At 38.0% G+C, this 26,544-nt stretch overlaps 1 protein-coding gene across 1 annotated transcript in view; it reads left to right on the plus strand.

The window, feature by feature from the left end:
- Positions 1 to 968: 968 nt before the first annotated feature.
- MEGF9 (multiple EGF like domains 9) overlaps positions 969 to 26,544 on the plus strand; it is a 124,524-nt gene continuing 98,948 nt past the window's right edge. The window contains exon 1 of the mRNA XM_074211714.1: positions 969 to 1,626. Coding sequence (XP_074067815.1) covers positions 1,173 to 1,626 — 454 coding nt within the window. The 5' untranslated portion in view covers positions 969 to 1,172. The remainder of the gene's footprint in view (positions 1,627 to 26,544) is intronic.

The raw sequence follows: 26,544 nt of genomic DNA on the forward strand, positions 1-26,544 counted from the left end.
TCTATTGTGAGTTCTTCGGATTTGAGCAGTCCCGCAGAACCCGGCGATTTTGCAAGGTCTTGTAGAATACACAATTTGGGGGTTCAAATCCCGTTGTGATTCTAGCTATGTGACCTTGGACACATTACGCCTCTCTGAGCCTCAGTTTCCTCAGGTCTCACACTTGCACCATCTCCCGGGTGTTGTGAGAACACGGCTGTGGGAGTTTGGGGGGTGAGCGATCGCATTATCGTGGGATGCTAATTCTCTGGGTAATGTAAGTGTGCTTGGGGCTTGGCGCTCCCGTCCACGCAGGACTGGGGCATCCTTTGCCCCCACCCCCCAGAAGCGGCTGCATCTCCGTTCCGTGCCCGGGTAGAGTCTCTGCATCCCGGAGCTCGCGGGAGGGTTCGGGGACGCTGCAGGGACCCGACGCCCGCCCCGTGGCAGGCCCCCGGCAGCGGCGGCTGCTGACCCAGCGCTCCCCGCCCCCCACCCCATTGTTCGGCGTGGAAGGACCCAAGGGGGCGTGCGTGCGAGGAGCCGCAAGCACTTGACAGCCGCTGCCCGGGGCCGCCGGCCGCGCTGCTCGCAAGGCGCAGGGGCCCGCGGCCGGGGTCGGGGGGCGACGCGCTCGGGGCGCCTCCTTTGTTCGCAGCCCGGGCGCCGGCAGGAGGGGAGCGCGCCGGCGCCCCGCGAGCTCCTCCGCGGCTCGGCGAACAATGCAGCCGCGACCAGCGCCGGCCGCGGAGCTGGAGCTCGGGCTCGCGCCTCCCCCCCGCCCCGACGCCCCGCCTCCTGCCGCTCCTCGCTCTCGGCCCGCTCCGATTGGTCGTCGGGGCACAAAGAGGTCGGGAAGCGTCGGCGTCACGTGGGCGGGCCCGGCCCAGGATTGGTGGGCAGGGCCGGTCGGTTCCGGAGAGGGGGCGGAGCCGCCGTGACGTCGCGCTGCTCCCGGGCCCGCCCGCCCGCCGGCCCTGCCGGCCGCCTGTCAGAGGGAGGCGGAGGGCGGGAGGCAGGGATGGTGCGGCCGCGGGCGGCGGCGTCTCCGTCTCCGTCTCCGCTCCGGTCTCTCGGCTCGACGCGCCTCGGCCGGCTCGGGGCCGGACGCCGCGCCCACCTCCAGCGCGGGGGCGCGAGGGGCGGCCTGCCTGAATGAATGACCGGCCGGGGCCGCCGCTGCCGCGCGCGCCATGAGGAGCCCGCCCGGCCTGGGGGGCATCGCCCTGCTCTGCTGCTGCGTGGCCGCCGCCGCCGCCGCCGCCTCGCTGCCCGCCTCGGCCTCCGCCTCCCCCGCGGCCGGCCGGGACCGCGCCCCCTCGCCCCTGCCCCCCGGGGCCGCCGACGCGGGCGCCGCCGAGCAGGTGGAGGAGCCGCGCGGGCACGCCCCCGTCACGGCCGCCGCGGCGCGCGGAACCCCCGGGCTCCGGCCCGAGCCCACGCCCCGCGGGACCGCGGCCCCCCTCCCGGGCCCCAGCGGCGCCCCGACCGCAGCCCCCCGGGGCCTGACCCCGACCCCGACTTTGATGCCGACCACGGCGACCCCGACAGCGACCCTGACCTTGACCCCGCCTCTGCCGTGGAGCAGCCCCTCGGCCGCCCCACCTGCGGACCCGCCCGGCCAGCCGGCCAGCCCCGCGCCCGGAGGTGAGTGCCGCCCCGCCCCGCCCTCTGCTCCCCTCCCCCCGGGAGGAAGCGCCCGGCCTCCTCCCGGGCACCGAAGCCAAGCCCGAGCTGCCCCCCTCCCAACAAGCTCAGGGACAGCGGGGGGAAGAGGAGGCGCCCCGACTCCCCCATGTGTCTCCGACCCCCGAAAGAAAGAGGCCGCCGGGGAAGGACCCCCAGAAGTAGCATCTTCTGCACCTTTCTCGTCTCTCTCGGCTCTCGGCGCTGGTCTTGATTTATTTTCTCGCCAAGGGTTATTTGTTATCTCTCGTCCCAAAGCACGCAAGGTGGTTATGGTTAGAAAACCCAAGGGCGCTAAGGTTTTCCCCAGCCTGGACAATAGTTTCACCTCTTCTGGGCCACTTAGCAAGCGAAGCTGTAGGACGTTTATTTCCATCAAGAGTTCATAAGGCTTTTTGTCTCAGACGCTGAATCCGGGCAAACTTTTGGGTCTTGGATTTTGGCTTAAATGCTGGTTTTGTCTCTTTTCCGCAAAGGGGAAAAAGATGACAAATGACCTCCTTGCTCCACTGGTGAAAAATTGTGAATCTAGGACCTCCAAGACCCTCAATTATTTTATTCGATTTTTGTTTATCTAAACTTTGTATCTGCATATGACAGGTGGAGACAACACTGAGAGAATCTTATTTAGAAACAGTGGTAGAGACTACTCAGAATAAAAAACCTTCAGGTTGTCCAATGACATGGGAGGATTTTGTAGGACATGTGTGCTGATTATAGGGAAATTACAGTACAGTTATCTAGGTTGAACACACACTTTAAAAATAGGTTAAAAATCTTTTATGTTCTTACACCCCCCTCTAACCCCTTCCTTCTTGCCTCTCCAACCACAAGTTTAATGAATTTGCTCTTTGGATGATTAGAAATTTTAGCAAGAAAACAATTTTTCTGAAAAATTGTTTAGATTTTACTGTTCATGATAGTAGCTTATATTTTATATGTTTATATTTTTAGTTTTTCATTTGTAAAGCACTTTACATATATCATAAATGACATTTTCTCCAATTTTTTTATAGTCAAAAAAGATATTCTAGAAAGCTGTCATTTAAAATATATTTTAAGAAAATACATCAGAAATCATTTGCTACAGCACCCTCCTGTTATAGTCAGAAAACTGAGGCACAGGAAGGTTAAGTGACTTGACCCCAAATCCTGCAAATAATGAACTTCAGAAGTTTGATATGGATCCAGAAATTGAACTTCTCTTAGTACCTTAGTGGAAATAAGTGGGACTAAAATTGAACTAGTGAGCTATAACTTAAAAGTTATAGTCCAAGACTACTTTAAACAAGACCTTTTTTTATTTTTTTAGGTTTTTGCAAGGCAAACAGGGTTAAGTGGCTTGCCCAAGGCCACACAGCTAGGTAATTATTAAGTGTCTGAGACCGGATTTGAACCCAGGTACTCCTGACTCCAGGGCCGGTGCTTTATCCACTGCGCCACCTAGCTGCCCCTTGTTACTACTTTTTAGATGTTTATGTCTTGTGAAATTGAAAATTCCAACCTCAATTACATACTTAATACTAAATACTTTCCAACTGAAGAGCACTATGTATATGTCTGTGTATGTGAATGTATACATAAATATAAAATAAACATAAACTATTACTGAATAAATGAAGAGCCAAGAGTTGAAAATCTAAAAACGAATCCAGTTTAATTTAAAATCATTTAAAAATTTTTTTTCTTTCTTTTGGTAAGTGAAATAGAATCAAGCAAAAATGATTCAACATTATAGCACATCAATGCCCAATGGACCCATGCTATGATTTCCACAGATTGTGAAGTAACCCAAATCACATATAATAAATTTCTAATAGTCCTCCCCTGCTGTAGAGTCTATGCATTTCTGTATAATTCATGCTGGAATATGTACATATGATTAACTCTTAATGCTGAAAACATTTGGGCCAGGTTAATAAACTTAGTTTCAAATAGTAAGTAATATAATCCAGTATTGACTTTTTTTAGGGAGAGAATACCAGAGATTACTCTGTAGTCTGCTTCTAATAGGATGACAGTTGTCTGTCCTTGCTTGAAGAGAAATCTTTGGTTCAAGTCAAGGAAGCTGGTTTGACTTGCAATGTTTGTTTTAGGGAAGATAGATAAGTCTGACATTTATTCCTGTTAGGGCTCAATGCCATTGGTTATTTTCTTACAAAACTGTCCTTAGGTAAGGTCTTAAGGTTGTACTTTGAAGCAATGAGAGTTTCTTTCCTTTAAACTTAAAGCTAAGAGCTCCTCAGTTGGGCCTCCTTTTATTTTCTGGGGCATTGCTTTGCAAACTGAAACTAATTGCTCATCCAGCAGACACCATTCTCTTCCTACCAGAGCAAAATATCAGACTAGTTTGTACATTTGAGAAGGTGCAGTAGAAGGCTTTGATACTAGAAGACAATAATAATTACCAGGTCAGAGCAAAAAGATACTGATGCAATTACGAATGCTTGAATTCTGTGAACATGGAAGATCTTTCTTTAGACAAATCTGAAGGCAAGTCGGGACTGGTTATTTTGTCCTCATAGGGCATCGGGACTGCAGAGATTAAAAACAATATGAATTCAGGTAGTATAGAAATGAAGGTTAGAAAGTGGGAGGTTGTCAGTGTCCCTTAGAGTGCTGTAGTTCTTAGAATTATTTGCAGGCTATTATTTAGGCCAAAGTCATTAAAACTGTTTATCTGTTACTTGAGTTACAAGAAAGGAATCAGTGTCTAAGCAGGGATTAGAGTTCCAGGGTTTGGAAACCTAAATGTCATATGAGCATAGTATGGCAAAAACACTCAGATAATGAAAGAAAAAGTTTAAAAATACAGGTCCTTTTTACCTGTGCTGGAAATGTTAATTCTATCCTAAAATTCCCCACAACTTCACTTTTGAATCTAACTTTGACTGAGCTTTAGAAGAAGTCATTAACTTTTGATAATTGAAAAATATTTTAAGGTCCTAGGAAACGAGATAAAGAGGCATTCTTTATCCTAAACCAGCTTTCATATAAACAAATTGTCATATGTAAAAAAGGAGAAAATTTGTATTGAAAACAATAGAGACTTGGAGTTTAATCTCTGAAATCTGTTGTGTTTTTCAGCTTTCGACTTATATAAAATAATTGACCCTACCAAAAATTTAATTATTTCTGTCTGAGAATGTTTTTAAGACCATAATGCCCCCCACCCCCCAAATGCAGAATATTTTTGGTTATCCTTTTAAGAGGTTCTATTGTGATCTGTGATGAAATGAAAATGTCATTTGTAGTCATCCTACTCTGGATCTGGTTCAGTGTCCTTGCATATCATATCAGTGGCACAGGTGTACACAACACTTAAAATGCTTCAATCTTCTGATCAGTTGTCAGAGTAGTATAACCAGCCTGAGGAAGCTAGTCTTAAATTTGATGTTTTGTGGGTAGCCCACAATCTTCTACAAATATATATATATATATATATATATATATATATATATATATGTATATGTATATGTATATATGTATGTATGTATATGAAGACCATGACTGGGCCTTTAGAGTAAGAGAAATAAACTACTCATTACTTTAATCTCAGAATCTGTCACAGATATTAAGTCATCTCCTGGCACCCTAGGGAAAAAGTAAAGAAAAAATATGTTACAGAACTTACTATTAGTAAATTCTGTACTGATCAGGAGAGAGAGAGAGAGAGAATTAAAAGTACAACATCTTAAATACCTGAAAGACAGGAATATTAATTGAGATGACTTTTTTATTTTAACATATTACAAACTTTTATTTAAGTATATATCATTCTCCTTGGTCTCAGTTTCTTCTTTATCAAATGATAGGATTGGACTAACTTCAGTTTCAATAGTTCATCACACATTAATGTGCACAATTCTATGCTAGGAGCTGAGTATGAAAAGAAAAAAAGCAAAATGTAGTCCCTGCCATCGTGGAACTTTCTGTCTGCTTAGTAAACCTCACTCCTTTAATAGCTCTCTCTCCTTTGTGTGTTCAAGCATTTTTCTATTCTAAGTTATCTTCGGGCTATTTCATTGCCATTGATTTTCTACTTAAATATGAGATTAAAAAAAAATCTTTTGTTGATCCTTAGATATAACTATAGCTTCCTCTACTGTAGTGACTTGATCTTTTCAAACACAGCTTTTTTGGGGTTTTTTTTGGGTGAGGCAATGGGGTTAAGTGATTTACCCAAGGTCACACAGCTAGTGAGTCTCAAGTATCTGAGGCTGAATTTGAACTCAGGTCCTCCTGACACAAGTCTTTTGTTCATTGTACTAACTAGTTGCCCAACAACCACAATTTTTTATTTTATTTTCTTACTTGAGCTAACTACTTCTGTTGTTCTGACCATTTTAGACAAAGGTTTTTAAAACTGGAAAGGATAAAGATCATAAGTTTTAGTATTACTTGCATGTAATCTATTAGAATCAAAATGAAAAAGATTTTCCTATAAATGAACCATTTTTCTTAGCACTATACATATAGTATGGTATTCTATATTGTATATGGTTAATTTGTATCAGCAAAATATCAATATTCCTTTCAATGCCACCAAACTACAAACCAAAATGATTTGAGAAATAAAATCTTTGTATACTCCTTGTGCTTCTGTCTAATATCTCATTTTCTTCCCTTTTCTTTTCTTCCCTTCATTTCTAGTTAAAATCTGTTTGTTCTTTTTTTTTAAATTCTTATCTTTTGTCTAATTCAAAAAAAATTTCCCCATTCTCTCTCTCTTTTTTTCTTTTTCTTTTTCTTTTCTTAAGTTTTTGCAAGACAATGAGGTTAAGTGACTTGCCCAAGAACACACAGCTAGATAATTATTAAGTGTCTGAGGCCGGATTTGAACTCAGGTACTCCAGACTCCAGGGCTGGTGCTCTATCCACTGTGCCACCTAGCCGCCCCTCCCTATTCTCTTTCTGGAAGTGAATTATTCTTTCTACTTGATTTTTCTAGAAAATTGAAAGTTTTTTTTTTGAAGTATCCTAATACAGGCTATGTTCAACAGTATTGAGCATAGTGGAACTATATTGTCATTTGGTCTTGAACATGTTCAGTCTGTGGGTAATCAATATTTTTTATTATATAAATATTACCTACCCTTTATTGGATTATGAGGTCATACATGTCATTGAGAGATAGCTTGATATGGTAGAAAGACAACTTAACTAGGCATCCAGAATACCAAGCTTCTAGTCCTAACTTAGCCACTACCTAGCTGGATGACCTTGGATCCATTCAATATTTCCAAGTTTTGTCTTCCTTTTCTGTTGGTGGTTGAACTGGATGATTTCTGAGTCCTTCTGGTTCTATTAATGCCATGTTATTTTTCTCTCCTAAACCTGTTTCTTCTCATGACTTTATTATTTCTATAATACTACATTTACTCTGTCTTCTATGTTTATAACCTTGGTAATACTTCTTCCCTATCCCTTACTTCTCATATCCAATTAATTATCTAGAATTGTCGAATTTTAGACATCTCTTGACTCCCTTTCCTTTCTCTCTGTTTTTACTCTAGTCACTCTTGCAACTATCCAGTCATTTTCTTTACCTTCTGCTTTAACTTTAAATCTTTAATCCCTGATCTACTCTTCTCTTCCCTAACCGCCCCCTCCACCTCTACTCTGCTATCCTACATACTGTTGCCAGAGTAATTTTTCTTTTTGTAATTTAATTTTGTAATTTAATTTTAATTTATTTTTTCATTATTTAGTAAAAAAATGATGATACATGAAATTGCTAATCTCTTTTGTACAACTTTTTATTCCTTTTTTTCCCCAGAGGTCATCAGCCCTTTTATTTTTTAATTTTATTTTTTAATTAATTAAATTGTATTTTTGCTCTCTCTCAAATATTACAATAATCTTGTTATAAGAGTATAAACATAAACTTCCATCCCTCAAGAAGATGAGAAACCTCAAGAATAGTGAGAGAGAAAAGAATGTACTTTAGTCTGTGTTCAGATTCCAAAGGCTTTGTGTCTGGAGTGAGTTGCCTTCTTTATCATAAGTTCACCAGAGAAGTTGCTTCAATATTTCTCCCACAGTTGTTATTACTAGCTGTATTTCCTTCCACTCTATTCCTCCCCACTCTCATTTATTCTATTCTCTCTCTCTCTCCTTTTATCCTGTCCCTGTCCAAAAGTATGTTGTATCTGAGTACCCTCTCCCACAATCTTCTCTCTCTTCTATCACCTAGTCCTCCCTTCTTTCCCTCCATTCCCCCTTAACCCATCCCTTTCTTCTCATTTTTCTCTAGAGTAAGATAGATTTCTATACCCTATTAAGTGGGTATGTTATTTCCTCTCTGAACCATTTCTGATGAGAATGAAAGCTCACTCATTCCCCCTCACCTTCCCGCATTCCACTCCATTGAAAAAAGCTTTTTGACTCTTAACTTAGCCCTTTCTTCTTCTCCCTTCTCTTCCTCCCAGTACTTTCCTTTGTCACCCATTGACTCCACCTTTTTACTATATTATACCATTATATTCCATTCCTTCCTGTGCCCTGTCTATATATACTCCTTCTAATAGCTCTTATAAATGAGAAGGTTCATATGAATTATCAGTATCTTCTTCACATGCAGGAATACAAACATTTCAACATCATTAAGTTCCTCATAGTTAGTCCTTCTTGTCTATCTCCTCTATGGTTCACCAGAATCCTGTATTTGAAGATCAAACTTTGTTAAGCTCTTGTTGATTCAGTAGGAAAGTTTGAAAGTCCCATTTTCTTGAAAGTCCATTTTTTTTAATTAAAGATTTTATTTATTTTGAGTTTTACCATTTTGAAAGTCCATCCTTTCCCCCTGAAAGAGGATGTTCAATTTTGCTGGATAATTGATTCTTGGTTGTAAACCAAGATCTTTTGCCTCCAGAATATCATATTCTAATCCATATAATCCCTTAATGTAGATACTGCCAGATCCTGTGTAATTCTGACTATGGAGCCTCTGTAGTTGAATTCTTTGTTTCTGGCAGCTTTTAGAATTTTCTCTTTGATTTGTGAGTTTTGGAATTTGGCTATAATATTCCTGGAAGTTTTTCTTTTGGGATCTCTTTCAGGAGGTGATTGGGGAATTCCCTCAATTTCTATTTTACCCTCTACTTCTAGGATCTCAGGGCAATTTTGCTGTGTTATTTCTTGAAAAATGAAGTCTAGGCTCTTTTCCTGGTTGTAACTTTCAGGTAGCCCAGTAATTTTTAAATTATTTCTTCTGGATCTGCTTTTGAGGTTGGATGTTTTTCCAATGAGATATTTCACATTTTCTTCTAATTTTTGGCTTTTTTGGAAGAGTTTTATTTCTTCCTGATTTCTTGCAAAGTCATCAGCTTCCTTTGGTTCCATGCTACATTTCAAGGAGTTATTTTCTTCAGAGAGCTTTTTTATCTCCTTTTCCAGCTGGCCAGTTCTGCTTTTTAAGGCATTCTTCTTCTCATTTGCCTTTTGTTTTTGCTTTTTTCCATTTGGCTTAAAATGGTTTTTAATATATCTTCTTCAACTTTTTTTTGTATTTCTTTCACCAAACTGCTGATTTAGTTTGCCTGATTTTTCTACATTGCTCTCATTTCTCCTCCCAATTTTTCCTCCACCTTCCTTAATTGCTTTTCAAAGTCTTTTTGAAGCTCATCCATAGCCTGAACCTACTTTCTATTTCTCTTAGAAACTTTGGATACAGAAGCTTCAAGTTTGTCATCTTCTGAATCTTCTATGGGACCAGAGTAATTTTCTATGGTCATATTCATCTTTTTCTTTTCTTTGCTCATTTCCTCAGCCTAAGACTAATTTACTGCACTTCCAAGACTTTGGGGGGTTTTGGGGGCACCCCACTGGGATCTTTATCCCTTTAAGGTCTTATGCTGTCTTGCCTGTGCTTTGATAAGTAGATGACCACAGGCCTTCTTTCTGCCCTGGAGCTATGAGAAGGGTTCCTGCTTGGCTACTTAGTATGGAAGCCCAAACAGCAACCTGGATCTGAGTGTGGGCAAACAGCAGAGTCCTGCCCCAGGGAGAGTAGAGAGACCTTACTGTCTGCAGACTGACTTCCTGCTGTAGGTTCTCACCACAGGGCTGGTCTGAGGCTGGTGCTCCTGCCCTCTGGTGCAGCAGAGTTCTCTTACCACCCCTTCAAGCTGGCGATCCCTGGGCAGCACTGTGGCCCAGCTTTTTTCCAACCCCAGGTCCCAGTGAAACACACCTTTCCAACATAACTTCTAAGTTGTCTTAGACTGGGAAATTGTATCACTCAGTCTTTCTGTGGGTTCTGTCCCTCTAAATTTTGTCTAGAGTCATAATTTGGTGACTTTTGGAATTTTTGCGGGAACAAGTTTCAGGAAAATCCTGCCTTCACACCGCCATCTTGACTCTGCCCCCCCCCCCCCCAAGAATAATTTTTCTTAAGCATAGATCTAGTTATGTGACTCTTCAACTCAAAAAATTTCAATAGCTCATAATCACTTCCTAAATAAAGTTCAAACTTCTAACTCTGAGCTTTGCTCTTGCTGTTTTCCTATGCCTAAAATGTCTTCTTTCTTTCCTTTGACTTCTCCATGTAGTCTTCCCTGATTGCTCAGTGATGAGTTTCTCTTTCATGCCTCACATTTTAGACATCTCTAATGTACTTATCATGCCCATTGTCTTGCACATTCATATTATAAACCCTGCTGCTGAGGGAAGGAAGCTGAAGTGAATGGATTGATTGAATTAAGAAATTCTGAGTTCCCAGAAATTTAAAACTGATCTAGTATTTGAAAAGGCTTGTTCTAGTGTTGAACCCTCAGGAAGCAGTGGACCCCAGGCTTGTAAGAGTGGTGCGCTGGTTGTAAAGGCAGTAAATAGTTGGTAAACTTCCAACTTGGGCAAGATAGAGATAAAGTCTCAAATAAATAGTTATTTATTGGGTAATATATTATGGCTATTTGTTTGTGCCTTTCCTCCCTCTTGGAAAATAAGCTCCATGAGAACAAGAATCATGTTTATCTAAACTTTTTTTTTCTCCCTTAGAGCCTAGCACAGAGAACACACCATGCACGCTTTGGGTCTGAAGTCTTATTAAATTTTATTAAATATTTGTAGAATGAATCATAAGATCTTAGAGTTGGAAGGGACCTCAGAAGTCTAACAAATATCTGAGTACAAATCTCCTCAATGGTCACCTAGTTTTTACTTGAAAACTCCAGAGACTGGAAACTCACTATCTCTCTTTTCTTCTCAGCTTCTATTTAGTATGTTTCAGCAGAAATTCTAATAGAAACAAAAAAAAAATCTTAACTGTAAGTAGACTTGTTATTAAAGATAAGCAGAAATTCTCTTAGATACATGACAGAGGATATTCTTAAGTGAATATGAAATTATATATGAAAAATACTTGAGGGAAAAATACTCTTATTTAAATTACAAGATTTCCTTTTTAAAAATAAGCTAAACAATTTGGAAATTAGTTTACCTGGACATCCATGTAATATTGATTGAGCTACATGTATTACTTGATACCATGTGGCATCCTGCTTTTTGTGCTTTCTAAAGACAGAAAGGCCATCACAGTTTGTGGTATTTTTTTAAAATTTTTCTATTAAAATCTTATACTTTACGGGGTGGCTAGGTGGTGCAGTAGATAGAGCACCGACCCTGGAGTCAGGAGTACCTGAGTTCAGATCTAGCCTCAGACACTTAATAATTACCTAGCAGTGTGGACTTGGGCGAGCCACCTAACCCCATTTGCCTTGCAAAATCTTAAAAAAAAAATCTTACACTTTTGAAGCATTATAAGAAATTAAATTTTAACTTTTCCAGGTTTAGTTTTTGAAGAGAATATTAAAGCCCCAGTATCTTACTATATGAAGTTTGTTTTGTTTTTTTTAATGTTGAGGCAGAGATTAGCCCAGAAAAGTTACATGATTTGGCTAAAGTCACACAGATAGCAAAGCTGGGATTTGAACCCTGACTTCCTTAATCTCAATCCCCAGAATACTTCCTACTAATGTTAATACCTACAATATGGATGGTTTCATGCAAAGTCTTATTATTTCTTAGAAGTAAGTAACTTTATTGCTTCCCTAGTTCAGAAATATATTTGTTCTTAACTTAACCATTGTACTTTTATTGCACTGCCTCAGTTTGGTAACAGCATGAAGACTTTTGTCTTTTCCATACCTCAAGTCCCTTTTTTCCTAACAGTCATATTAAACAGTGACCTTTTCACCAGAACTCAGAGATCGATGTAGGTATTTTTTTTTCTTTTTAGGCCTTATTGTTATCTAAAAAAACCCCAAAACTTTTATCACTGGAAACTAAGGGGATGCCCATTATTTGAAGAATAGCTGAACAAGTTGTGGTATATGAGTATAATGGAATAGTATTGTACTACAGGAAATGATGAGCAAGGAGATTTCAGAAAAAATTTGGAAAAACTCACATGAAATGATGCAAAGTGAAGGGAGCAGAATCAGAAAAAAGTTGTACACAGTATTAGCAACTTTATGCTTTGATCAACTATGATTGACTTAGCTCTTCTCACCAATACAGTGATAAAAACCAGTTCCAAAAGACTCAAGTTAGAAAATACTATCCACATCCAAAGAAATAACTGATGGAGTCTGAATGGAAATCAAAGCATACTATTTTTACTTTACTTTTGATAGTTTTTTCTTTTTTTCTCTTCTTTCATAACATGACTAATATGAAAATATGTTTTACATAGTTTTGCACATATATAGCCTATATCAAATTGCTTATTGTCTTATTAAAAGAGGAAGGAGAAAATTTGGAATTCAAAATTTCATTTAAAACTGTTAAAAATTGTCTTTATGTATAATTGGAAAAAATAAAATACTATTTAAAAGAAAAAATAATCAGGAGCAACTCCTACTTTAGCAAAACATAACAGATTAAAACAAGTAAATCATTTGGTAAGAATGTGGACTTCCTCTCCAAAGAAACAAATATTTTAATTAATATATGTTTGCTCTTAAAAATAACAAAAGCCTCTTTTCTTTGCCTGTTGTACCTTGTCTCAATATTCTAATAAAAGAAAAAATAGCTAAGAAAATACACACTATGATTATATCTGACTATATATATATAAACTTTTTTTTTAGGTTTTTCAAGGCAAATGGGGTTAGGTGGCTCGCCCAAGGCCACACAGCTAGGTAATTATTAAGTGTCTGAGACTGGATCTGAACTCAGGTACTCCTGACTCCAGGGCCAGTGCTCTATCTGCTGCGCCACCTAGCTGGCCCTATATAAAAACATTCTGCATTATATCTGATTTTATATATAAAATTGATGTTGAATGTTATATACATATATTTCATATAAATGTTTATATTATATATATATATATATATATATATACATTTATATATTAGATAAAAAAACATTCTATACTTGTGGTTACCTACTTTTCTGTGGAGAAGAGGGAAGTGTGTTCTTTAGGAGCAAGAACTGGATATTGCATTTGAACCGAGTTCAGCTTTCTTTTAGTTCTCATATTTATTTACTTTCTCAGAGTTGTGGATATTGTTTCTTGGTTCTGCTTGAATTCATGTGGGTCTTATCCATGTTTCTCTAGATTCATCTTTGTTCGACCATTTCTTTATCTTTATGCACTTAATTTGTTTACAATTTTTTTTGATTCCACAAAAAGAGCTGCCATGAATATTTTGGTATATATAAAATGTTCATTCATCTTTGACTTCCTTGAGCTATATAGCTAGTAGTAGAATCATTAGGTTAAAGGGAATGAACAAATTCATGACTCTTCCAGTATAATTCCAAATAATTTTCCAGAATGTCTGGATCAATTTACAGTTTTATCAAAGGAAAATTAATGTACTAGCTTTTCTTCAGCCTCTTCACTATTGACTATTTTCATTTTTAATGCCTGTCAATTTAAGAGATATAAGGTGAGGGCTTCAGATTATCTTAATTACATTTTTCTTATTGGTGGTCAGGAATTTTTTTTATAAGTATTGATAATTTGCATTTCTTCTTTTGACCACTTACCTATCCAGAATTGGTTTTTAATCTTATATGTATGTATGTATTTGTGATTTCTGTTCTTAAGTGATTTTGAATTCTTATCTTAATCCATAGAATTTATAAGTGCTTTCATCTAGTTTCCTTTTTTAAAAATTTGACTTTTTTACATTTAGTTTTCTTTCTGTAGATGAATAGACTATATCATACTCCAGCAGATACAATCTATAAGTGAGAGAAACTGCTGTCATTGGCCCTTTGCCCATCTTTGATCAGTCTCACTCAAATGGTACCCTTGATTCTACTGTTAAAGTTTCTGGGTACTTTTTCCTGTCTTAAAAGTAAGATAGATTTTCTACTGAAAAATGTTGGAGACCATTGGTCTATATACCTTTCCAGTTGTCTCTCATCCCTTCCCCCCTTATCTGTTTCTTTCTTACCATCCCTTGTCTAATAATACAGGGTTATCAGTACCTAATTTACTATCTAGTCCTAGAAGAAAATGTGAATTCTACAGAAGTCATCTGATTCTTCCCCGACCCTTCATCCCCCACCAATGTTTAAATTGTAAAATGGAAAGGAAATACTCTATCAAGTACATATTGCAAGCCATCCCCCATCCAGCTTAACTGCTTTAAGATGAGTTGCTGAAAGAAAGAAATCCTAGGAGATATCAGTTTCATTTTGCAATGGATTGTGAGGTGTTTGAGTGAAAGCTTTGGTAAACAGAAATGAGAATTTCAGAAATTAACATCATTATTTTCTGATACAACAACCAATGCTTCCTTTTGGCATACATATATGCATTATTTCATATATATATATATATATATATATATATATATATATATAAAACATTTAACAATTTTGCAAATATAATGTGGGGAGGCAGGGAGTTAGGATGATTAGAGAGTCAGTCTTGGAAGCGGCAATATCTGTGTTCAAGTTCTACTTCTCACACACACTTGTATAGTAATCTTGATCAAGTCACTTAGCTTCCTAGTGCCCCAGGCAACAATGAGACTATAACTTGTTGGGAAGTTGCAGATCTACAGTGGTTGTAACTTCCTCCCTGGAAGTTAGGCACTCAGCCAAACAAGCATTTATTAACAAGCACTCACCAGGTCCTGTACACAAATAAAAGTAAAAGGAAAGTGCTTGCCCTCCCAGAGTTTACTTTCTAATGGAGAAGACAACCCAGAAAAGGCAGACAAAAAAGCAAGAATGGGTGGGGAGGGTCTGTGCTGGAGAAGACCAGAGGAATGCAGTCTGATGGAAAATGAAAAGCTGACTGAGTTGGAGACCCTTCTTTAGTGGTGGTTCTGGGAGGAGGTTTCTAGTCTGAGGGAAGGGCCCCAAAGCCAGGGGTGCTTCCTGAGTTCCAGTACTGGCAGGATCTTTCAGAATGGAGAGGTTTCTTAGTCATGGTGGAGAAGGCCAGAGGAGTGCGTCCTAGTGGGAAATGAAATTCCCTGGATCAGTGAAATCATAGATCTGATTTAAAAATATAATTTGCAGGCTACCTTGCTAGGGAAGATTAGGCAAGTAAGTACTAGTTGAGATTTGTTGCTTTTTTTCTCTCACAGCCTTCTGTGAGTACTTATGAAAACATATTGCTATTGATAAAAAGGAACTACTTGTACAGCTCTTGTATTTGAGCTGTGGCTTGCTGATTACTCTGGGGCGCAGGGACTTAATCTGACAGTGCACTAATTTCCTATTTAAATCTGGAATAATCTAATCCTTGAATTTTCTTTTAGTTTCAGTTCATGGACATGATTGTGTTTACAAGACTTTGAGAGAGTTTGTAGAGCTCCTTGGAATCTGGTGTGTTGTAATGAAAAGACAATTTTGTTTTTGTATAATCTCTCATAATACTAATGTCACTTGTCTCTGTTAAATTAAAAAAAAAACAGCAATCATGGCTATAACCTTTCAAAGAATAAGATATCTGAGTTTTAATAAGAAGAGCCCTGGAGTTTTAAGAATCAGGAAACTGAAATTCTCACTCAGGCTCTATCATTCCCTGGGTGACCTTGGGTAAACCTCTTGACCTCAGTCTTATGAGCTATTGAAAAAGCATCAGATTTGGAATTGGAGAATCTGGGTTCAACTCTTGGAGCTGCCGCTTGATACTGGAATCACTTTGGACAAATCACAACCTTTCTGGTCTCATTTTTCTTTTTTGACATGATTTCCAAGGTCTCTATGATACTATTGTCCTCAAATGGCTTAAGCTTCCTTATCAAATAGAGACTTTATTGTTCCCAGGAGTCTTCAAGCAGAAGCTAGTTGATTATCTGCCCAGGGTACTATAGAAAGGATGCCTAAAAATCTTCTCCTCTTTGTAGGGAAGATAATCTCAAGAACCCCAGCCTGGTCCCACAGCAATTGCTCAGGAGCACAATTCTTGTGAACATATTTCCTGGCAATTGCTTCAACATGTGCTACAACCCCTGCTGTTTCAGCAGACAAAGATAATGGAGATCCAAAAAAGAAAGTTGTCAACTTTGCATTGTCACACGATTCAACATAAGAAACTGATATGGTTTACTAATGAAAATGACATTGAAGAAGATACATTGCCATCTGATGTGTGCAAAAACCTTTATCTTTTGGCTTTCCCTCATTTAGTGTGAGCTCATTGAGAGTAGGTGTCATCTTTTCTCATTATATCCCCAGTGCTCTGCACATGGTGAATGCTTGATAAATTTTCTTTTCATTAATTTATACTCAAACTTCAGAGATTCTGTGGGATCACTCTTTCCCCTTCAAAGTGATTATATAATTTCATGAGTATATTATTCAAGGCTTCTCTAGTTCTAACATTCTATAAAAAGATATTAAATCTTTCTGAGGTTAATTCAATTCACTTGGCCTTCCTTCAGGTTACTGCTTCCTTCTCCTTTACCCTTAAACTTCAACTGTAATTTCTGTCAGTGATTCAGCAACTATTCATTCTCCTCAGAGTTGTTTGCTTGCTCTCTATAAGAGGTACATGTACAAAATATTTTATTTTAATTATCTGAGCCAAAGATGTCATGTCCAAGATTACTACCTTTAAAAAAATTGAGGGGTAACTAGGTGGCACAGTGAATAGAACACCAGCCCTGGAGTCAGGAGGACTTGAGTTCAAATGCAGCCTCAGACACTTAATGATTACCTAGCTCTGTGACTTTGTCACTTAACCCCACTGCCTTACAAAAAACAAACAAAATTTGAGCAAACAGTAAATCTTATCTATGAATTTCTGAAAGTGATTCCAAAGGGGAGTGAATTTTCTATTTCATATAATTTTAATTGAAAAATTCTGTAGAATCTCAGCCTGAAGTGATCTTTAAACAGAGAATGTTAGAACATATAAATGGAAGTGACCTTTGAAATAATCTTGCCCAACTTCTTCATTTTATAGAGGAAGAAACTGATACCCAAAGAGAGTAGGCTTGCCCATAGCGGGTCACCAGAAGAGCTTGGGCATGAATGAAGGTCTCTTGATTCTTGAGTGATTAGATTTGTTGGGAGACCTTTATTAAAATATTCTTTCAAGTTTATCATGCTACCTTTCATATCTTTTAAAAATTAATGAATAGAATAGTTTGGTGAATATTTATTAAGTAAAATGCACTGTTTGGCTCTGAGAATGCAAAGGTAAGCAGTGACTTAGTTATTTTCCATAAGAAATCTTGCTTTCTTCTGTGGAAGAAGATGAAACATGTATACAGATAAATATAAATATTAGGTGGGCAAAGGAAATGTATGAATAAGATATCCTATGAAAATTCTGGAAGAACATTTTTTAAGTTCTATGATAGATGAGGATCAGGAAAATCCTCCAGGAAGGTTAACCTGAGCTTTGAAGGAAGGTGAAGATTTTGAAAGAGAGTAATGAGGTATGAGAGTAGTTTTCTGTGTGGGGAACACACACAATGGGGAACACAGCAGTGTAAAATAAGGTTTCAAAAGTAGGTTGGAGACTGATTTTGGTAGCCTTGTGTGCCAGGCTAAGGAGTTTTCATTTTTGAGTAGGGCAGCAATGTGGTCTGTCCTGTGCCTTAGATTATTCTAGTAGTTATGTCAAAGATAGATTGGAAAGAGAAGTGAATGATTGGAGGCAGCAGAACCAGTTTGGAGGCCTTTACAATCTTGTCCAGGTTAGAGGTTATTAAGAACCTGAACTAGGGTGGTGGCAATTGAATGGAACTTATGAAATGAATGTGAGCTATTTTGTGGGTGTAGCATTAATTTGTATTGTGGATAATGAGAGAGAGAGAGAGAGAGAGAGAATCAAAGATGATTCTAAGACTTCGAACCTGGGTGACTTGTAGGATGGTAGTGCCACAGTTGAAATAGAATCAGATAAATAAAATATAATTTCTAGCTTGGGAAAATGTATTATTTTACTTAAAGTCATTTGAGAAAATTGGAAGTTTGGGCCTCAGACACCATTCGTTTATTTATTGCCAGCTGATAGAGAAACATTCTTCCTTTTGTCCTATCTTTGGTTTCCTTCCACTTATTTGTTTTGCTGTTAGTCCTGCTTCATGAAATGCAGACTTCTTAACATGTCATTTGAAGCCTCAATAGTAGATTCTACCTCTACCTTTACCTTACCTCTGCAATTTTATCTCATTTACTCTACCCATCACTCAAATTGAACTATTTTGCTAGCCTTTATGTATATCATATGTTTTCATTCTTTAACACTGTTTCTTTGATCATGTAATTCCCCACATCAAAATTGTTCTCCTTTCCAGACACTTCTTATTGGAATCCTTTTCATTCTTTAAGGTCCAGCTCAAATGTCACCTTACTTCCCTTAACCCAAGTTTCCTCATCTGTAAAATGTGAACTGGGCCATATGATTCTTAAGAGTCCTTTTAGATCTAAATTTGTGACCTTTCAAAAGACATTCCTTGATTTTTTTTCTCCCTATTCTTTTTCTTGTACTGCTCAATATTTTTATTAGTGTCCTGGATGAAGTCATTCCTGCAGGTCCTGACTAGGAGGATTAACTAACATGTGGACTGATAAAATTAGGATTTAAAAAAAAATTGACAGCCTAGAATTGTAGATAAGTTTGAATAAAGTGAAATTAATAAAGAAAAATGTGAAGTGCTACTCTATGTTTTAATAAAAATCATCTTAAAATTTCAATAAAGGGGAGGCATGCCTAGATAAAAGTTCATGTAACAAAGTCCTGGAAATTTTAAAAGATTTAAGCTTATTACAAGGTAATAGTACATTTTAATCAAGAAAGTTAAGGTAATCTTATGCTACATTAAAAGAGATAAAAGATCCTGAAAAAAAGATGTGATAATTTAGACTACTTCCATGTATCATGTTAAGTTTTAGATCTCACATTTCAGGCAGGATATTCTGGAAAGTGTCCAGGTGAAGGTGAACAAGATTGTGAAAGACCTTGAGATCATTTCTTTCAGAATTAGTTAAAGGAATTGGGGTTGTTTAGTCTGGAGAAGAGAAGACTTGGGATAGGAGAGGGGCAAAGCTGACTTCAGGTATTTGAAAGGTTGTGATGTGGAAAAGTTTGACTTGTTTTGCTTGGCCCCAGAGGGCAGAACTATGTGAACAGTGGGTGGAAGTAGCAAAGAGGCAAGTTTAGGCTCGATTTAAGGATAACCTTTTAATAGAGATATGTGAAAGTAGAATGGTACTGTCTCCAAATGTTTAAGGTTTTTTCCAGTGAAGGCTAGAGGTTTTCAAGGTTCACTGGTCATTTTTAGGGATTGCTACAAAGGAGATTCTTGGTTAGGGATGTGTTAGTAGGTGGCCTCCTTTGGACCCTTCTAATTCTTAGGTTCTATGAACATTTTAAATTGTTATTTGTATTTATTCCATATTCTCAGTATTTTATGATAAAATCCATCAGAGCAGAGACTAACTGATTTATATGTGTTCTTAGCACTACAATAGTATTCTGCACATAGTAGGTACATCACATTTGTTAAATTGAAACAGAGCTCTGTGTGTGTGTGTGTGTGTGTGTGTGTGTGTGTGTGTGATGTGTGTTTAAGATAATATAGCAGTTGTTCCAGTTAAACTGTGAATGAAGAAAGAATTTACACAATTGGGAAATGAAGTGAGCCCTGCCTAGCCACAAGGGAAAGAATGTGAATAGGACTGTTTTCAACCTGGCTGAAGAGTATTAACAAATAACCCCATTTGGAACATTTTAGACCCTTTAGCTAACTGAAGTTGGAAAATGTCAGAATTTTCTTTTGTTTTAGTCATACATGCTTCTTAGAAATCAACAAATCACCAGGGATCTCTTTGGATCTGGTTTCCTTTTATTTTTTCATATCTGGTGCTTTTTTTCTTGATTTTTATGAGGAAAATAATCCTGGAATCTTATACCTAAAAGGGACCCTAGACCATAGAACATTGACTCTTTAGAAATTATCTAACACAATCTTGACCTGAGCATGAAACTATCCTTTATAGCATCTCAGACATAAAAGTATCATAGAAAATCTTCTGACCTCTGCATGTTTTCCTTCTAGTAACAGGAAATGAACTTGAATCAGGTACTTTAATTTTCAGACAGTTCTAATTATTAGGAAACTTTTTACATTGAGCTAGCATGCTAAAATCTGAGCTTTGTAACTTTCACCTTGGAGACTCTGATCAATAAGATGACTAATCATGACGAAGGACAACTGATGACACATGGTAGAGATGTTATGGACTGTAGGCATAGAATGAGATATTTATTTTCAGATGTGAATGATACAATACAAAGTTATTTTTTCTTGATTTATTTGTTAGAAGGAAAGGCTTTTTGGGGGGTGGAGATTTTGTCAAAGAGGGGAGTGATGGTGATGGAAAAAAGAAGGAAAGAGAAAATAAAATCAGTGAAACAGAAGCATATAGAAGAAAACAAAGGACATTCAGAAGAAGACACAGATAAGAACTACCATGTTAAAACTGGTTCCAGTCTATCCATGGTAAATTCAGTTTCACTGGAAATCCTATTTTTCCTATCCTTTTTGGCTTACTTTCTTTCATTTCCATTTGGAAATTACAATGTTTATTGATGAATAAGTTCAAAATCCAAAAAAAAATTGAAAAAACCAACCTTTTAATAAAGGGTGAGGGTTCTATGTACATGAAAATAAGATGACCAACTAGAAAGAAAGCAATTAATTTCACATTCCAGTTATTGCTGTGGATGCTTTGTTAAGATAAGATACTTCTGTACTCTTCTCTGTGATATTTATTGGTATAGATTTTTCCTTCCACTGGTGTAGATTAAAATCCCTGAATGACTTCTTGCTTTGATAGATCTTTAATATATTATTGGGAGGGGAAAGGAATAAGTATTTATTAAAAGACAGGCAGTGTGCTGAAACTTTGCAAATGTTATCTCATTTGATCTTGCAACAACTCTGTGAGATAGACACTATTATAATTTCCATTTTACGATTGAGGTGAGACTGTGATTTCCTCAAGGTCACACAGCTAGTGTCTGAGGTAAAATTTGAACTTAGATCTTTGTGAGGTCCAGCATTCTAGTCACTGAACTATATAGTCACCTATGATTGGTATGATTAGTATATTCCCTGGTATATTCCCTCTTTGATGTTTCCTTCTATATGCTACTTGTCTTTATTCTTTATTATCGTCTATGTATACTACTTGTTCTTTCTGTTTCTTAATACTTATTATTTATATTTTTGCATCCAACTTGCTAAAAACAAGCATTCTTGTTATTTTAACACTTTCTGGTTAAAAGTACAGCACTCAGAATATATTAGTTCTGCCATGCTTTTGCTATATGATTTGCCCACTTTCATTCATCACTCTATATACATAAATATTCAAGGTCAAAATTGAAAAAGGTTCATGTAACAGTGGTTGAACATAGGTTAGTGGGTCCTGAGAGGTCAACACCTTTCCAAAGGGAGGGGCAATGGCCTTTGTTACCTTCAGTTGAAGGCAAGGGAGTCAGGCTCAGATCCCCATATCCAGAGTGGAGATTGACTCCAAGTAAGTTGATTGATCCTGGAGAAGTCTGTAGGAGCCCTGGGGAGAATTCTCTTTTCTCTGTGAAGGACTGCCTTGGGTTTATCCAGAAAGAAAGTGTTGTGGTTCCAGCAGTGTCTGGTGAGTTTGAGCTCTAGAGAGGGTACACACTGAACAGAGCAGGATAGGCTTTGATTGGCAAGCTGACATTGTTCTAATGCTAAAACTGTTGCCAATCATATTATACTGTTATGTAACTTAAGGGTGGAAGGTCTGAAAGGAAGGATCATACTGATGATTAGTTCATCGAAAAACAGATTTAGATTTACTGGGTTGTCACATTCTGTCACAAGAAATTGCATGCTAGTGAGACCCAGACGTTAATGGTGAGCCAATTTGCCTTGCTGATGTAAGAGGAAGAGAAAACAATTCAAAGATCAAGAATCTCCCACAGCATCCAGACCATGACCAGTAGTCCTCTTTCCTACCAATCAGGCTATGGGGTGGAATGGTTCTGGAAAAGGTAAGTTGAAGGATATCTTTGCACAATCACTCCTCACTATAATAAAAATTATCATGCAAGTCAAGTCATCATGTATATGTAGACATGGTTATCTTCAAATGCAAGTATAGACATCACATAAATAATCCTAATCTGTAACATGGAAGTAGGGAGAGTTGAATTAGATTATCACTAAAATCCTTTTCGACTTTCGAATTTTATGCTCCTATGTATTTTGTGTCACTTTTGTATATCATGAGACAGGAATATTTAAGCTCTCAAAGATGATTTCTGTAACCAAAATTTTCAGTTGCATGACATAAATATAGAAAATATAAAATCTTCCTGCCCTTTCTCTCTTCACTTTTTTTTATTTTTGGTAGCTTTTAAAAAAGAATATTAAGCTAGGCAGAATAAAATGAAGTTTTAAAGACTCCTCAGTGTCTCCTATATATGACTTAAAAGTCATGCAAGACTCTAGAATAACTGTGACCACAGAAATAGCTTTTCAGTGATATGAGTATCAATAAAAAGAGGCTAAAATTAGAAGATGTAGACTCATTTGAGGTGTGCCACTAAGTGGAGTTAGAGTAAATGTAATACTAGAGATCTTTTAGCAAAGGCTAGACAGTCATTTGCTGGGATGTTGCAAAGGGGATTTCTCTTCAGAAACAGAAACTAGATGACAATTCTAAAATTCTGCATTTCTGTCTCTTAGAAGGAGATAAGCATTTGAAACTTCTGTTATAGACTTGCTTAGCATTTTATAAGTCACCCAATGCTTTGACTTACTCCCTCTAAAACAGAGTTTAACATATAACTTCACCTTCCTGTTATGTTGGGCAGGTTAATGAATACCTATAAAATGTTCCAAAAACACAAAGCCCACTAACTGTTGGGTGTTATTATACTGAATTGTTGATGTACTAACTACAAAACTATCCTGTTTAACTGGTTTTGGTTTTTAAATTAGGCTGTTGCTTATAGTTTTCCCAAAATATAAGACAATGTGGTTCAGTTAACCAGTGTAATGGAATCAGAAGATCTGAATTATATGTGATTTGGGGTGAGTCTTATAACCTCTCTGTGACTACTAGTTTCCCTCTCTGTAAAATGGAGAGACTATTATTTGCTCCTTAGCTTCTCAGGATGTTAGTTATAAATGAGAAAGGCTGCTATAGAGTAATGTAAAAAAAATTCAAAACAAAACAACATTGCCTAGGAATTAAGAGACCAGGGTTTTGATTCTGGCACTGTCACATTGACCAACTTACTTGATCTCTGATAGATCAATTTAGATGAATTTCTTCTTCTGTAAAGTGATCTCCAAGGTTCCTCTCAGTTTCAAAATTTATACTACCTCTTTTTACCTTCAGTGACTTTTTTTAGGAACTGCTTAATATTTGTTTTACTGAATCCTACCATTCAGTGTTCCATGACCCCTTCCATCTCCAACATTCTATTTCCTATAGTATCTTTTACTTTGATTCCATGAATCAATCAACAATTATTTATCGAGTGCCTACCTTTTGCCAGGCACTGTGCTTGTGGATACAAGGTTAGAGTGAATCAGTCCCCTTTCACAATGTTTTTATATTCTAATACTTAGTATGAAGTATTTAAAATATGTAAGTTTCTTAGTTTTTCCAAACAAGGTTCTAAGAATTTGTTTTTTTCCTTTATTTGTTGCTTGTACATAACAAAACAATATATATATGTAACTAAATAGTTTTGATCTTTAAAAAATGTAAATGAATATGCATAATTTCCTCAGCTGTCTTAAATGTAGCATGTATTTTTTTGTAATAATAACTACTGTGATGATGATGATTATTATTATTATTACAAAACATTTTAACATGCATTATCTAATTTTACCTTCACAGCTCTGTGAGTTAGGAACTACAGGCATTATTTTCTACAATTGGTACTTGGGTCCATTGAATCTCACTCAGATGGGTTTAAGGGACTTGTCTATGGTCACACACAGACAACAAGAATAAGAGAATTTTACATAGAGACATTTCTGACTCCCAGTTCAGGACACTCTCCACTTCACCACCCTGCCTCTCTTGTACCCACTTCACTTTTCTCAGAAGAAAAAACAGTAAAGAAAACTGTTATAATAGTGTGTTGTGAAATACAATTCCCTGAATCATGGGCCCCAAGAGTTTTCTTTTTCTGAGGGAGAGTGCCTGGGGATAATGGGCAAATTAACACTTAAACCTCTTTTACCTATCCAGCAAGGTTTGGGTCTGTTCTGCTCTGGGCTTCTTCCAACTTTTGTCTCAAGACTTAATGTGAAAGGAGGCCATTGTGGGAGCCCCATTCCAGCAAAACCTCCATGAACCTCAAGGTAACTTGACATTTTTTGAGATGTGGACATGGCTCTGACCTGGCTTGGACTTATCCATACAAGGGCTAAAGGGGAGACCAGTTCTCTCCCTAGGCTAGATGAGATGTATCATGTATTCTTTTAATGCTATAGAATAACTAAGATTGTTTCCAGAATTGTAGTGCTACTTTTCATTGGATTTCTCTTTCTTTGGGGGGGGTTGCAAGGCAATGGAGTTAAGTGATGTGCCCAAGGTCACAAAGCTAGGTAATTAATAAGTGTCTGAGGTCACATTTGAACTCAGGTCCTCCTGATTCCAGGACTGGTACTCTGTTCTTTTTTATTTCTTAAGATAATATATGCCTTTCATTCTATCTTTCCTCTTTTTGAAAAAAAAAACCAGCAATATTTCTCTCCTAATGTATATTAATGGACCTATCTCCTGACATTAGTGAATGTTTTTCTGTCTTTAAAATGACTTTCAACTTCAAGTAATAGTTTACCCATTTTACAGATGAGGGAATGAAGGACTTTTAGGACTCTTAGAAAATATGTACTCCAATCCCCCTCATTTTTCAGTGGAAGGAACTGATCACCCAGAGAGGCTGTGGTTTGTCCAAAGTCAAAGAGCTAGTATGTGTAAGATTCAGGGTCCAAGCCCCAAATCCTCTCCAAATCTAGTCTTCTGTTCTACTTCCAATAGGTCAGCACTAATAGGGACCAAAGTTCACTGTGATAAAAATGGACCCTTGAAATATGCTCTGAGATTCCTGAATTATCTAGTATTTGGTACTGCAAAGTAACCTTATAAAATAGAATCATAGAGTTGAAGAGACCTTAGAAATTATCTAGCTGAACCAGTACCTGACTAGGAGTCCCCTTATTATATTACTGACAATTAAGTGCTCATCGAGCAAGCCTCTATTTAGGGAGAAACTGATTACAGACAACTGATATTGCTCTAGATTCCCTTTTCTTTTGTTTTCTTCCCCACCCTCTATAATATGTATGCTGGTTAGTGAACTTGGAATTAGGAGACCTGTATTTTTTGTACAGACAAAATAACTTTCATCTTGAACATCTTTTTTCTTGTTGGACTGACTTCCTGGAAATTTGCTTCCGATTTCAGTCCCACCTTGGTTAAATGAAAAAAATTACCCAATCTGCCCTTCCCTTATAGAAGATAGATATTGTGGTGCAATGAAAATAGCATTATTTTGGAGTTAAGAACTTCATTTCAAATCCCAGTTCTCCTAGTTACTACTCCTCCTCTGACATTTGATAAATTCTTAATTTTTCTGGGCCCAATTTAAGTGAGGGTATTGAACTGGATGATTAATAAGGTCACTCAGTCAAACTCTGTGATTTATAAGACTTTGCTGGTCCTAAAGGGTCTGTTTTGGTTTTTTTAGGTTTTTGCAAGGCAAATGGGGTTAAGTGGCTTCAGGTAATTATTAAGTGACTGAGGCTAGATTTGAACTCAGGTACTCCTGACTCCAGGGCTGGTGCTCTATCCACTGAGCCACCTAGCTGCCCCTAAATGGTCTTTTTTAAAACTAGTTGCTGTGGTTTTTCATTTTAATTGTTCATCAAAATCGGTCTCTAATTTGGATGGGCAGATCACAAGAGGTTTCAAACAGAAGCAAAACTGTAGTACTTGCCTTTAAAATGAGGAAGAACACAATTGTGTTTTTATGATCTTTAAATTTAATTTTTCTTCTTTTTCTTTTTTTAGAAAGATTTTATTTGAGTTTAACAATTTTTCCCTTAATCTTGCTTCCCTCCCCCTACCCCCCCCCCCCACAAAAGGCAGTCTGTTAGTCTGTTAGTCTGTTAGTTTCCATGGTATGCATTGATCTAAATTGAATGTTATGAGAGAGAAATCATATCCTTAAGGAAGAAAAATAAAGTATAAGAGATAGCAAAATTACATAATAAGATAATGGTTTTTTCCCCTAAATTAAAGGTAATAGTCTTTGGTCTTTGTTCAAACTCCACAATTCTTTCTCTGTTTACAGATGGTATTCTCCGTTGCAGATAGCCTCAAATTGTCCCTGATTGTTGCACTGATGGAATGAGCAAGTCCATC

This window comes from Macrotis lagotis, chromosome 1, assembly GCF_037893015.1.
Source record: "Macrotis lagotis isolate mMagLag1 chromosome 1, bilby.v1.9.chrom.fasta, whole genome shotgun sequence".
Lineage (NCBI taxonomy): Eukaryota > Metazoa > Chordata > Mammalia > Peramelemorphia > Peramelidae > Macrotis > Macrotis lagotis.